The 13984-nt window shown below is 35.8% G+C and overlaps 1 protein-coding gene across 1 annotated transcript in view; it reads right to left on the bottom strand.

Moving 5' to 3' along the window:
- Window positions 1-7353: 7353 nt before the first annotated feature.
- LOC111872673 (26S proteasome non-ATPase regulatory subunit 6) overlaps window positions 7354-13984 on the bottom strand; it is a 15903-nt gene continuing 9272 nt past the window's right edge. Inside the window, exons 6-7 of the mRNA XM_023866778.2 lie at window positions 12230-12398; window positions 7354-7617 (exon numbers count right to left, since the gene is read on the bottom strand). Coding sequence (XP_023722546.1) covers window positions 7443-7617; window positions 12230-12398 — 344 coding nt within the window. The 3' untranslated portion in view covers window positions 7354-7442. The remainder of the gene's footprint in view (window positions 7618-12229; window positions 12399-13984) is intronic.

Genomic DNA, 13984 nt, shown 5'->3' with positions numbered 1-13984 from the left:
AGGATGGAGACAGAGTCCAACCTCCCAAACATTGCTTTTAAATAAAGAATAGGATGATGGATAATGTCCAAAAAGTCAATAATTAGACTCACTATTTAGAGACAATAAGGCTATGTAGGTGGAGAGTGACAAACCACAATGCATACACAGGAAACAGGTAACCCAAAACAGAACTGGATGATAATAATGAAATTAATCTTATGGAAATACTTTATAAGGAACTGAATTGGTCTGAACTGGCTCAGGATCATGTCCAGTTATTAATAACTGCTTTGTATTCTTTGCAAAACACCGAAGCCACAAGTCATTTAAATGCTTAACTATGTGGTACCATAACACAGTGTTAAATGTAATGTGGTTTATAAAACACAATATATGTAATCAGGTAATAATCATATTTTACAGGAAATGGGAAAACGAAAAAAGCATTCCACTGAGATGCAACGATCAGCATATACACAAAATGTTGCAAAGTTGCAAGAGAAGACATCACCAGCTCATGTACCAGCATCATCTGAAGAAGCAACCAGGAAAACTAATACTCAAACAACCAAAAATGTACGTGGCAGAGCACCTCTTGAATTCATGTCATCAATGGCTCAAGTAAAGTTTCCAAATTTGACACCAACCACAATGTTACAAATAAAGAATGATCCTTTGCATATGGAGTCAACAGAACCATATGATCCAATACACAGAAATGAAAAGTGTTTGTCAACAGCTACTGTTATGGAACAGTATCCTAAGGAAGAAAATGCAGACCAACGGCATAATAATGCACACGATGTTTCAGCTGAAATAGAAGAAAATACAATAGTGATTCAGACAAAAATTTTTCCATCAGTTACATCTATGACAGGAATTACCCACACAACAAATACATTAGCAGAAGCTGAATCAGCTGTAAAAACCCTCCAGCACCTTGTAGTTCAGCAGAATGTAACTGTAACTTCTATTCAAAAGGAAACACAAAGAAATTTGGATTCAGAGAGTACACCTAAAAATGGACTGTTGCCTGCAAATGTATCACCAGCAGAAAGCACAGAAACTCCAGGTTTTCTACAATCACTGTATAGCACGACACATTCACATTCTGCACTAAGTAAAGAGAACACAACGAAGATCGAAAATGAACTATGTGAAAGGAATAATTTAATATCTGGTGTTCAAGACAATCCACTAATATTGCTAGTGACAAAACAACCATCAACAACTAATACACAAAATTTGGCAAACACTACTGGCCCTGCTAATGAATTGAGTAATAAGCAAAACATAACTGGAAAAGTGAAGATTACTGAAAAACTCTCTGGCACCAAGGTTCCTCAGCTCTGTGCAACACATAACACAGCACTTCTCAATACACATAACAAACAATCTATAAGAGAAGTTAATGAAGAAAGTAATATTAGCAAACACATAACAAGCAACAGTACCTTGCCAGTGCAAGAAAATGAGTCCTTTGCTGAAACAACAGCAGAAGACACCAGTAAATCAACTGACAAAGAGAACACTAATAGGGCAACAGCAAAGAAACAGTCCATTCTGCAAATCAATGGCTCAGAAATTTCTGCTATAAATCAGATGTCTGCTTCGTCAGTGCTTTCCACTGCTACGGTACAAACAAAATCAGATCTATTCCAAAATGTGGGAATAAATTTTGACCTTACCGCAAGTACAATGGGAGCTGGCATCAGTACCAATATATCACAGTGTTCACCTACTAGTTCAGGATGTTCAGTACAAAAATCAACAAATTCTCTTAGTCAAGAAGCTAAAGTTGCAAAATTGGGAAAAGAAGTTCCTGCATTTTCATCAAGAGCAAAGACTGTTCTAGGTGGTTTAAGTACAGAATATTCTGACATCAGTGCTATGTCACAAACAACACAAAAATCAAAAAGGACTCCTAGTCATGTAAATAAAACTAAAGTAGGTAAAGATGTGCCAGTACTTCCATTAACAACCAAGGCTGTACAAGGTGGTACAAGTACAGAAGACACTAGCGTCACTTGTAATACATCACAACCAACCTATGCTCGTTCAAGATGTCTGACACAGAACTCAAAAAGTAGCATCAGTCTTGCAGTGAGAGTTAAAAAATTAAGTGAAGAAGTTCCAGTACATTTATCAACAGTGCAAGTTTGTGCAAATACTAAAGATGATGTCAGAACCACCACTATACCACAGTCAACACAAAAACTAAGTACTGCTAGTCATGGAGCTAATGTTTCAGAATTAGGTGAAGAAGTATCAATACTTCCTCCAACTGACAATGTTGAAAGACAGAAAGTTCCTGTTGCTTCAAATAAGGCAGAAAAGGAAGCATTGTCTGTTGTAAGAGACAACAATACTACTGAGATGATACAGGTCTGTGTTCAGGCTGCAAACAGAGAGGTGCTAAATAAGACAACTAAAGCCAAGAGAGCAAAGCAACACACATTAATGGATAAATCAGTCTCAAAAATAAGTCTATCCCCTCTGTCTGAATCACCAGAATCCACAAATCAGCACATTATACAAGAGTCTAAAGGTCTAAATGCACTGATGACGCAAACAGAAGTGAAAAAAAAGGGAACTACAAACACTAAAGTACATTCATTCAATAAAAATGTAAAATATCACAAGGGTGAAGAAAATAGACAAAACAGCTTCACTGATTTACTTGTAAATGCAATTAATGAAAAAGTAATAAATGATTATGCCCTGGAGAAAATAAAGAAACACAAGAGAAATAAAGAAAAGAAGATGGCACAAGAGGGGAATAGGACGGACATACAGAGAAAGCAATATGTAGAACCAAAAACTTGTGACCATGAAGATGAAAAAATACAGTCTCAGATGGACCCTGACAGAGTGCAAGGAAAAGAGAAAAAAAATGAAGACTCCAAACCTGGCGATAGCTCAAAAACAAAGTTAAAAAAAGAGGGACCAAAGGAAAATAAGCTAAGTAATTCAACACAGACTAACAAGAAAGCTTCTGCTACAATAAGCAAAGGGCAGCTGGCACACTTGACCACAACTGTACATCTCTGCCCATCACCTGAAGATTCAGAAAGGACAAAAACGATTTTCATCCCAGATACATTACACAGTCAGTCAGCACCAAAACCTGTTTCAACAGTAGATGAAGCAGAATTGGAATACCAGCTAGTTCAAAGACATATATTTCTTTCTTATGTTTGTCATGTTTGCAAGTCATTAGAAAGCTCCAAATGCAGTTTGAAGAAATGCAGTAACTGTAAAATGATATCTTACTGCTCAAAAGAGCACCAGAGACAGCACTGGAGTGCCCATAAGGACTTGTGCAAGGTTATTTCAAAAATATGTAAACATAATAGAATGACAAATTTGTTTGAAAAGGCTCTGGGAATTTCATCAGATCAATACCGTTATTACCGAAATCATTACGTTAATGAATGCACAAAGGAACTAGGACGTGAATTATATCTTTGGGAGAAAGAGATGATTTATTATCCACAGGTGTGCCACACTTGCTATGAATCTGATAGGCAAAAGCTAACTACTTGTCAAAAATGCCATCATGTAAGTTACTGCCAACTTAGTCACTTGAAAACTGATCATGACATATGGTGCAAAGAGTTTCAAGTTTATCGTGACATTATTTTGTACCAGTGTTATAATGGAATTATACAGCCCTCAATACCAGATATGGTATTGCAGCAATATACTCCACTGACTGGTGATATGAAAACGTTCATGTTAAATAACAATACTGTCTCAGGAAAGTTATCATCATTGAATAGGTTGAACTTTGTTGCTCTCACTGATATAGCAACATGCCCCCTAACTGTCCTGTTCTCTCTCCAGCACTGTAATTTCTGTCTTGAAGAAATTAGATCCCTTACTATCCACTTAGTAGGAGCGGAAATGCAATTTGAAATTGACACTCTAAGTAAATGGGAACTGTTGCTACTCCATTTAGTGCCTAGTCTCAGAACTCTGAAAGTTGTTTTTGTTGGACCACAACTTGAGACAGAAAGTGCATATATTCAGACAATAGGTAAAAAAACATGCAAAGAATGCAATGCAGCTGGTAGAAAGGTTATTTATGAATTCTGGAAAACACTTTACCATGACTATTTGAAGTGTGATGAGTACCACAAGCCTGATCTCATCTCTGCCTTCAATGCTGGGCTCTACAGATTGTCAGATTTTGAGGGAAAAGATACTTGGTCCCCAAGCATTGAGGCAATGTTGAAAGAGACAGATATTCCTGTAGTTGTTACTGAATACACAGATAAAGAATTGCCATTTGATATTCAGCGAATACAAAACATAGTTGACTCCTTGGAGATAATTATGCCACCAGCGAGGAACCCTTTTGCAAGTTTGAAACCAAGCCTTAATTTCCTGAGTGATGAAGCTATACCTGTCATCTTCAAAAACTTTCATATTACTATTCTCAAGAGGAAAAATATAAAAATGACAACAATATAAAATAATATATTTTCAGTATGATGGATTTAAGTAAAAGTAACAGCTTAACTCTTTGGATATATTTCTTATGACAAAAATTGAACATGGCAGCAACAACAGATCCCAACACTTAGTACTTAAGAATGTAAGTTAAATTCATTATATGGCTTATGATGGATGTAATTTTGTGTCTCAGTGCATGTATATATTAAGTATGGAAATCAAAGACATATCTTACCACCAAACCCAAGAAGTATATATATGAATAAAGATTAAAAACAGAATGTTTGTTGACAATGTATTCATATAATATGCAGAGAAGTTCTGCCTGTTTTGCCGAGTTTATTTTCTGTAATACTGATTATGTGAAACTTACACAAATATTTAAGCTCTGAAACTGATAATGCTGCTCTTCTATCATTTTGCCCTTTACATGTGTGTACAAGTGGTTTTTATTTTTCTTTTCTTATTACACAGTAAAAGGATTACAAAAAGACAAAGTGAAGACAACTGGAGAAGAGCAAATTTAATTCGATAAAAGTACAGTGGACTGGTAGACTACTAAATGTACACAGTTTCTCTGTGGCCACTAACAATTAATATATGTAATATTCACCTCTAAAGATGAAAGCATGTCCAGGTTCAAAGAAGTGACATAGATCTTCAACATCATCTTGGCAGATAAAAACATAATTACACAGCTAAAGGGAGTTACCTATTGAAGAAAGAATTAGTGACAATTTTACGTTCCATACATGGGTTACTGGCACCCATATCCATGGCAACATATCTTAATGCACACTGCAGCAAAATGTTTGAGTACAACTGGGATTATCTTGCTATTGACTGGACAGAAGAGAATTCTCTAAACAAGTTAAGAAGAATATCAGTTGAAAGACCCAGGTAAGCTCTACAAGATGACTGGATGGTTTGTAGTCTTTGCAGTTATTCCAGGAATGTGAAATTTCCATACCTGGAAATGATGCAATGCTTGTATTTTGGTGGATGATAAAACATGCAAAATATTTCATTTGTGGAATACAAGAATTGGCTCTGCCACACTTTCTCATGCACTGGCATATTAAGAGTTTGGATTTGAGGGAAGTGAAAATGTTGGAAATTTAATAGCAAGAATATCTGTTCTTGATTAGGGCTCCCATTTCCACAATGTAAAATGAGGTATGAAACTCGAACCCTTTGTTCTGCAAAATGATGGAATGACTGACATACATGTATACAGAAAAAAAACACGTGTTTTGTATTTATATGATATGCAGTGACATATTTGCAGAAGCTGCCATTGCTGACGACTTTGATCAACATCAGCATCTCTCTGCGTTCATTCTTTGGAATGAATGTTATTGCAGGGATCAAGATATCAGCGGGTAGTTAATTTGCTACAGTAATACTGTTTATTAGATACATCATTTTGAGAGTGGGTAGTTGTTTTGCAGGGTATCAGTTAATACTGATGAACAGATTGGACACATTGCTATGATTAAGTTTTCCATACTGTACAAAGAAAGAAGAGAACTTCTATTTGGTGGCTAGATGGGAAGGTTTAATTGCTCATTCATTTCAGAATACTGGCAGATATTTGTTGGAAGGTGGACTGAGAAACTACATCTCAGGAGCAGTATATTATTGGGATCTGAAGGCCTGAGGTATAAAAAACTACATAATCAGCTTCCTATCAAGGACTGTACTCATGCTGTGGCTTATACAAATATAAACCACACATTAAAATTTACAAGGAATTGGAAACAAACTTTTATTACAATTGGTTTGAATTATTGAAGTTATGGCAAGTATCTGTGATGAATTAAAAAAATTATCACTCTCCTTTAGTCTGTCTGCACGATATTCTTGTTGAGGCTGGCATGATTATATTGGATTAAACCCAGTTTTGTACATATATCAGTATATAAAAACTCAATTCAACAGATCAAATGCCTTTCTAAGTTTTTTTTTTGTCTTAGCACACACTGTAAATACTGAACACACACACTGGGAGATCACATCTGGTCATACAACCATGTTTTGTCTCAAATACTGCATGATGAATTTCAATCAAATATGTGCTAGACACCCACTCTAAAAGAAGGTAGCAAGCACAGCTCTGCTTGCTGTTTCACACTGGTTTCTTGCAACCCTGAAGATAGAACATGTTCCTGAAAAATGTCAGTTGACTTTCAGTGGACAGCAATCTTCATACCCCAGATGACAGAAACTCTTCATAACTACCACTGTGTTAACCTCAAATTCTACTCAGTAAGTTTTTACTTATTCCTTCCACTGTATGTACAAGTAGTATCATGTACTAATAATATTCTTATATTTTACAGAAAATGAAAATAAACTACTGCATATACCACTATAAATCAATCAGCTCATTATTAACAATATTGTAATTTGTAATATCTAGAAGTCAGCTAATAGGTGGTTAGGTATACAAACTGTGCTAATACAATTATACAGAGTTCAAAGTAAAGTCTACTTTCCTATCATGTAGATTTCCATTCCCACAGATCTGCTACAAATTATCAATTTATTTTATTTTCATGAAGAATTTATTACTTGTGTACAGACAGTCTACATAAAATTTGTAGGATAAAACCTCAAGTTTGTACCATGTGTGAAATTGTTGACTTACGAACAGTATTTTATACATGATGTGCTGGTATGTTTATAAGCCATTTCCACATAAAATTCTGCATGCTGAGCAAATTGTAGGAAATTAAAATGACACTGGGGTGGCCTTCAGTGGCATAACATTTGTACTAAGCTTTATGAAAATAGGTAGTATGATTCAAAGGTTAAACTGTTACACATATAGACTGCATGCTAAACTCATGAGCCTACTTTTATTTTTCAAGGAAAGCAGAAAGTAGACTAAAAACTAACAATGAAACACACTCAGATGATAATTTTATTTAATATGTCAGAATAATAATATTCTCATTGATGTGTCATTATTAACAACAACATCAAGCATACACTTGTTTCTAAATGTTGATAACTCTTGAAAGCTTCTGTACACGATTCAGAAGAATGTCTCCTTGCTTGATTGTAGCTTGATACTGCCAGTTCTTTGAATCAGGCCTATTTGTTTCAACAACACCTCCAACTTTGTCCACCTTACAGTGCAATCGGCCTGCTGCTATGTAGCGAGAGAGTTCCCTGTGCAGAAAATAGCTGTCTTGAACATCATTTTCGATTATATAAGCTTTTCCTTTACTGAAAGCTGACATCTAAGAAAACATAGTAGAATGTTTCCCCTATTTATCACATAAAAAAGATGGATAGAATATATGGTCTGTCAGCAGAATATACTACAAAATCCACAAATTTACCTAGTATGAGCATGGGATTCCGCCCTCCCCCCAATAAAAGAGGGGCTGAAATATGAACCCTGTGCACTTTGTTGATTTACTATTATACATCTTTCTGTATGATGCAAAAAAAAAAATTTAATCAGTTGTCCTCCACACAACAACAATCTCAAGGCAGTATTTTTTATTGTTTATTCATACTGCTTAAAGAGTGTAAGAAAACGTTCTCAACTACAGCATTTTAAAATCCTGAGACAGACTATAAGAGAACATTGCATCTGTTCAGAATTATTTTTAATAGTGAGTATAAAAGATCCCAACTATCTACATAAAATTAAGGGTCCAAATTTACATGCATAGCTATAGAGAAAATGGTAAGCTTTCAACATACAGTGGGGAATCCTGCTTTTATGAAATGCCACTGTACACAAACATTTTTATGTTTCACATAGATTTCCATCTAACATAGATCTTTTAGAATGCAATAATATCAGTATAGATTTAGATGACACTAATCAACATTTAATTCATTAAAATGTTCCTTAGAATGTTTAAAATGTCATAAAACTATATATACATTCTATGTTTATGCGCTACATGTTTCGGTCACCCAGGGCAATCTTCAGGCAAGACATTTTTAAGGAATCCACTTCACTGTGCACTTTGTCAATAGTGCTCTTAAAGTATGTTATTGCGATTATTATTAATTCTGATATTTATAGGATGTCTACTCTTCCTACCTTTTGTATTGCAGCCGCTCTCTGCAATGTATAATAAATATTTCTTAGTATGATTCTGTCCTTAATTCTTGGGTTATGCTATCTTTGTGTACCTAGATTTTGTATTTTTGTACTTACACAGTGTGTCCAGGATCTGTTAGGCCTCATTTTTTTAAATTTTGCCCTGCAATGCCATGTGTTGGTGAGTTGTGGCGTTAATATTCTTGAAGTTTCAGCTGTGGCTGTCTATAATTTCAAAGCGTAAGCATCACTGCATCGTGTGTTCTGACCTTGAATGTAACAGTACTGTTCTGATGCTCGTCGGAAAATGGTGGTTGAACAGAGAGCCAACATAAAATTTTGTTAGAAGTTAGGCAAAACAGCCGGAGAAGTGTACAAAATTATGAAAAGTGTGTACAGTACTGACTGTTTGAGTCGCTCGAACATTTTTCGATAGTATGCTTTATTTCATGATGGCAGGGAGGACAATGAAGATGCTCCACGTGCATCAAAGCCGAGAACAAGTCGCACTGAAGAAAATGTGAAAAAAGTGACCGAAATCCTTGCATCAGACAGATGTGTTTCTGCAAGACTCATCAAGGAGCTTTTGAGAACACCAAAAAGTACTGTGCATCAAATTTTGATGGAGGATTTAGGCAAACGGAAGGTCTGTGCGCGGTTTGTACCGCACGCGCTGTCAGGCAATGAAAAACATGCCAGCGTGGAACACTGCAAAGACATGTTATGGTCAGCCCAAAGTGATATAAATTTTACAAAATCGATTGTTACTGGTGATGAGACATGGTGTTTTCAATATGAGCCTCTCACAAAGCGGCAGAGTGCAGCGTGGTTGAGCCCAAAGAAGCCGAAACCAAAGAAAGTGTGCATGCAAAAGAGTCGAGTAAAGACACTGCTAACCTATTTCTTCATTTGCAAAGGAATTTCTGCCAGTAGGTCAAACAGTGAATTCTGATTATTATCTCGGAGTCCTCAATCGTTTGTAGTCGGGAATTCTTCGAATTCGACCTGAATATTGAGAGCAAGGGTGCTGATCGCTCCTCCACGACAAGGCCCCACCTCACAAATCGAAGATCGTGTGTGATTCTTTTGCCAAAAAAGGGAACACAGTCCTTGATCGTCCTCTGTATTCGCTAGATTTGGCTAAAGCAGATTTCTGGTTGTTCCCAAAAGTTAAGTTGGCGATGAAAGGAGATCATCACGACACTATTAAAGACATCCAAAGGGAATCTACCGCAGTTTTAAATGCGATTCCATAAAAGGAGTATAGTGACTGTTTTCAAAAACTTTTCAATCGATTCCAGCTATGTATTGATTTAGAAGGAGACTATTTTGAATAAAAAGAGCGAAATTTTGAAAAGAATTGAAGTCTTGTATTTTTAATGAACTCTGTCCTAACAGAACCTGGACACGCTGTGTATGTGCCCCACTGGGTGTGCCACTCTCTTGGTTGTGTGCATCCTGTGTTGATTTGTGTCCCCTGTACTGATTTGGTGTGACTGTTCTTGCTTAAATATCTTTCTAGGTGCCATATGCACTGCTACCTATTGTAAAGTTCACGTACTGTTTGGAATACTGGATTGTGTGCTTCGATGTATTGTTCATGTGTAAGTTGTGCTTGCTAATTCTTTAAACGTGATACTTTTATGAGGTGTTTAAGTGTTTGCCTTTCCTTCCTGTCCTTATGGCATTCATAGTATCTTGTTATTCTGCCATATGTACGTCCGGCATTTAATATATGATTTGAACATCCAGAATTACCATTATTACTTCTGATGGCATGAATACGTTCTTTATATCTTATATTGAACATTCTTCCTGTTTGATCAACACATTTTAATGGGCAATCCAGGCATTTCATCTGTACAGGCACAATAGGACATATGGAAGACGACGTGCTGAGGGGACCTAATATGGATTCCACCTCACACTATACGAACTCTTAACTATTGTAATCTACTGTAATCTACTGTAAGTATTGTAACTTTATTCTCTTATTGTAATCAGCCAATGTACAGTAACTGACTTGTCCTATATCATGTAACAATGATCTATAGATGAAATAAATAAATAAATATATACTGCTACTGTTATATTTATCTGTTTGTGCATGATGTTTTAATATACTGCTGATTGTGCCAGTGAGTGAAAAGCTACTCTAAGATCTGTTTTTGTAAAAAGCTTGGTTATTTTTCTTACGTCTTTTCTGCAATATGTAAGAGCGGTCCATTTTGTTTAGTGGTGTTTAAGATCTTCATGTATGTTTTGTTTTTGTGGTTGTGATGGTGGCTTCTCAAGTTTTATCACATTTTAACATTTTAATGAATTAAATGTTCATTAGTGTCATCTAAATCTATATATTAATATTGTTGCACTATAGATGGAAGATTACAAGTGATACTTCAATGCAACTGGAGGCTGAAATATAACGTTACAGATCTTCTAGATAAAAAAAATTACTGCATAGTACATGAACCATGTATTTCTGATCCAAGAAAGATACAAATTCAGGCTACACATGTACACTACACTGCTGGTAATATCTTCAGCATCCTTTATTTTTACTGAATTCACAAATCCACTAACCTGTACTGTACAGGAATAAGACATTTAAATCCTCCACACTATGAGACCAGCAGCTGGATTTTAATTTGGGAATTCTAACCAGTACAGTAAACCCTCGTTATAACGGACAAGGAAATAGGGTGTCCATTACCACCACTGTCCACTGAAACCGAGGGACAGCGTACTGGCAGAATTACACCATAGGATACATGGCCAATGCAAGCAGTTAACATAGAAAAACACAATGTGATTACATATGATTTTTATAGTCGTGTTTTTTAATCGATTTTTATATACACATTAACAATTATGACCAAGAAAAGTAATATTAAAATTTATAGGCAGCCAAACAAATAAACTGTAAAACTGACATGGATAGCAGAGTCAAATCCATGAAAATGAGATTCACTGAAAGCTGTTTACAGTGGTTTCAAAATTGCAGTTGATTTCAACAGGTGCCTTCTTCTCCCTAACCCTGCTCTAAATGGTGGCGGTGATGACGACAATAATGCTTTGTGACAGGCACTCAGGTAAGTCATTCAGTAATTCATAACTGCCCTCTCTGTCAGCCATATGGTTTGGTTGCTTGTATAAGTTGTTAGTTAATTAGTACATCACATTTATTAAATTTCCATTAACCTACTGAAGCTAAGATTTTCACATGTGGGAAAATGCACTGGGGCTGGGATTATTTCTGGAGAAATAAACACACAATGAAAGAAATATTTCGCTGTTAACAAAATGCATCACAGACACCAGTATTATAGCAGGATTACTGGGACAAGGTATAGCCCAAATAAAAATATCATGGCCACCTCTATGGAAAAGTAAAAATTACATACTAACTAAGAAGATGAAATAGATCTGTATGACGGTTCTTGGGACAGTTGGCACTGTTCCATATATAAAAGATAACAGGTTAAACGGATCACAAATGTGCAAAATAAAACTTAGTTTTTTCAAATAATATTTACCAATTATGCTATAACTACCACATAGGGAACTAAAAGCAGGACCATAAATAAGTTATACAAATTAAACTTGTGATACTTTAACATTCAGTTACTGATATACCATTATATTAGTCAGAAATAACTGTGAATCTCAAGACAGACTGGCCAGCTACAGTATTAAGCTCCCATCATGAACAGTACTTACTGATCAATGTACTCAACAGTAACGCCAAATGCGTCAGCCATGTACTCCAGAGTAAGACTCCGATATGACTCGAGAAGTTGAGTGTATGCCATGATTCTCATTTCACGTACATAGTACCGATAATGCGGATAGATGAAATAATCACGTCTCAACAGACCTTCAACATGTGCTGCAACATAGTATAAAATTATGAGCATCAGTTACTCACCATTATTCTACTAACACTTGCAGTTATGTAGCTGACAGTACCATATGGAATGCTATCAGAGAAGTGACTGGATATAAGCTTAACACCCAGGGTTCAATTCTTGGTAGGGACAGAAATTTTTCTCACTTCCATGTCCAAAATGGCTCTGTAGTCAACCCTGATTTTAACCAATAGGTACCAGTCTCTCTGCAGTATAAACCTGCCCATTCATTTTCTTTTGTGTTAGGATTAAGACAGTATGAAGCTTTACCTCCATGCCCTTACAATACTACATGATATGATGCTTACACAAAGAGTTAATACTCAATTGGCCAAGAAATTCACTGCTTTCGTGGGACACAAAGATCCATTACCATGATCACATTAACACATCATTTGGACCTGCCATACATATACAAAGCAGATAAATAATTCAACTCTCATTAAATAGCAATAAAAAATCTTTGTCTATTTTCACATACCAAGATCATATGTCATAGCTCCAACATTACTTCCATGCTATATGCATAATTCCCTGTTTAAAAATCTAGGAAAGCATGGGAGAAAACTGATGGGAATACACATACAATTATATCCTGTAATGAAAACTTCAATGGCACTGAAAAAGGAAGACCGAAATAGCTTGTCTGAGAACTAAGGGGAGTCACTTGCAATGTCTGCTGCAAAACTAGATGACTATCTTGTAGATTACAGAATGGGCCTCCAGTCTTAAAAAATAATTCTTTGCAAAATAGGCCCATCCCACCCATCATCATGTGGTTTCTCTAGCTAGCTTTCAACCGAACATGATAATCTGCAACCATTCACTGTTCACACTTGGAACAAGTTCTGTGGTATTTGACTGGAAAATAAAAGAGTTAATCACAAGATATTTAAAAACTTTAATAAATGACAAAACTGTTGTATTGTTTTTCAAAGTGGAAACCGATGACAGCCTACAAGTAAATGAAAATCACACAGCCAACTGACATGATTTATTGGTATGGTCTAACTGATGTCATGAATTACAGAGCAATGTGAAGCATCAATACTTACCCATATTATGGAAACTAACACATAATACTTAATGACAGTAATTATTACAACTATGGATCCTATCCCTTTTGAAGTTGAAATTGCTATTGCAAAGTTGGTAAGGTATAAATCGCTAGGTAGTGATCTTTTATGTGGGCATTTTGCTGGAATACAGCAGTATTATTTGTGATTGTATTCTCTCTTAACCCTTTGGCGCGGTCATTTAAATTCCGCGGCCGCGTCTCCGGCGGTAATATATTCAGCCGGCCATTTAAATTTTGCTCGAAAATGATTTATTCATCATTGTTCTTAAATTCTATGAGATAGGAACATGAAACTTTCACTAAAATGATCTTAAAAGGTGGTTTTATAACCTTACCTTATAATATGAGCGCCCTGTATATCGGTAATGGAAGCAGGTTGTTTAGTATTTGAGCAGTGAATGGTACGCCTTGAAGCATGAAACTTTCACTAAAATGATCTTAAAAGATGGTTTTTATAACCTTACCTTATAATATGAGCACCCGGTATCT

This window comes from Cryptotermes secundus, unplaced genomic scaffold (assembly GCF_002891405.2).
Source record: "Cryptotermes secundus unplaced genomic scaffold, Csec_1.0 scaffold102, whole genome shotgun sequence".
In the NCBI taxonomy this organism is placed as follows: domain Eukaryota; kingdom Metazoa; phylum Arthropoda; class Insecta; order Blattodea; family Kalotermitidae; genus Cryptotermes; species Cryptotermes secundus.
This window is presented reverse-complemented; position numbering and strand designations above follow the sequence as displayed.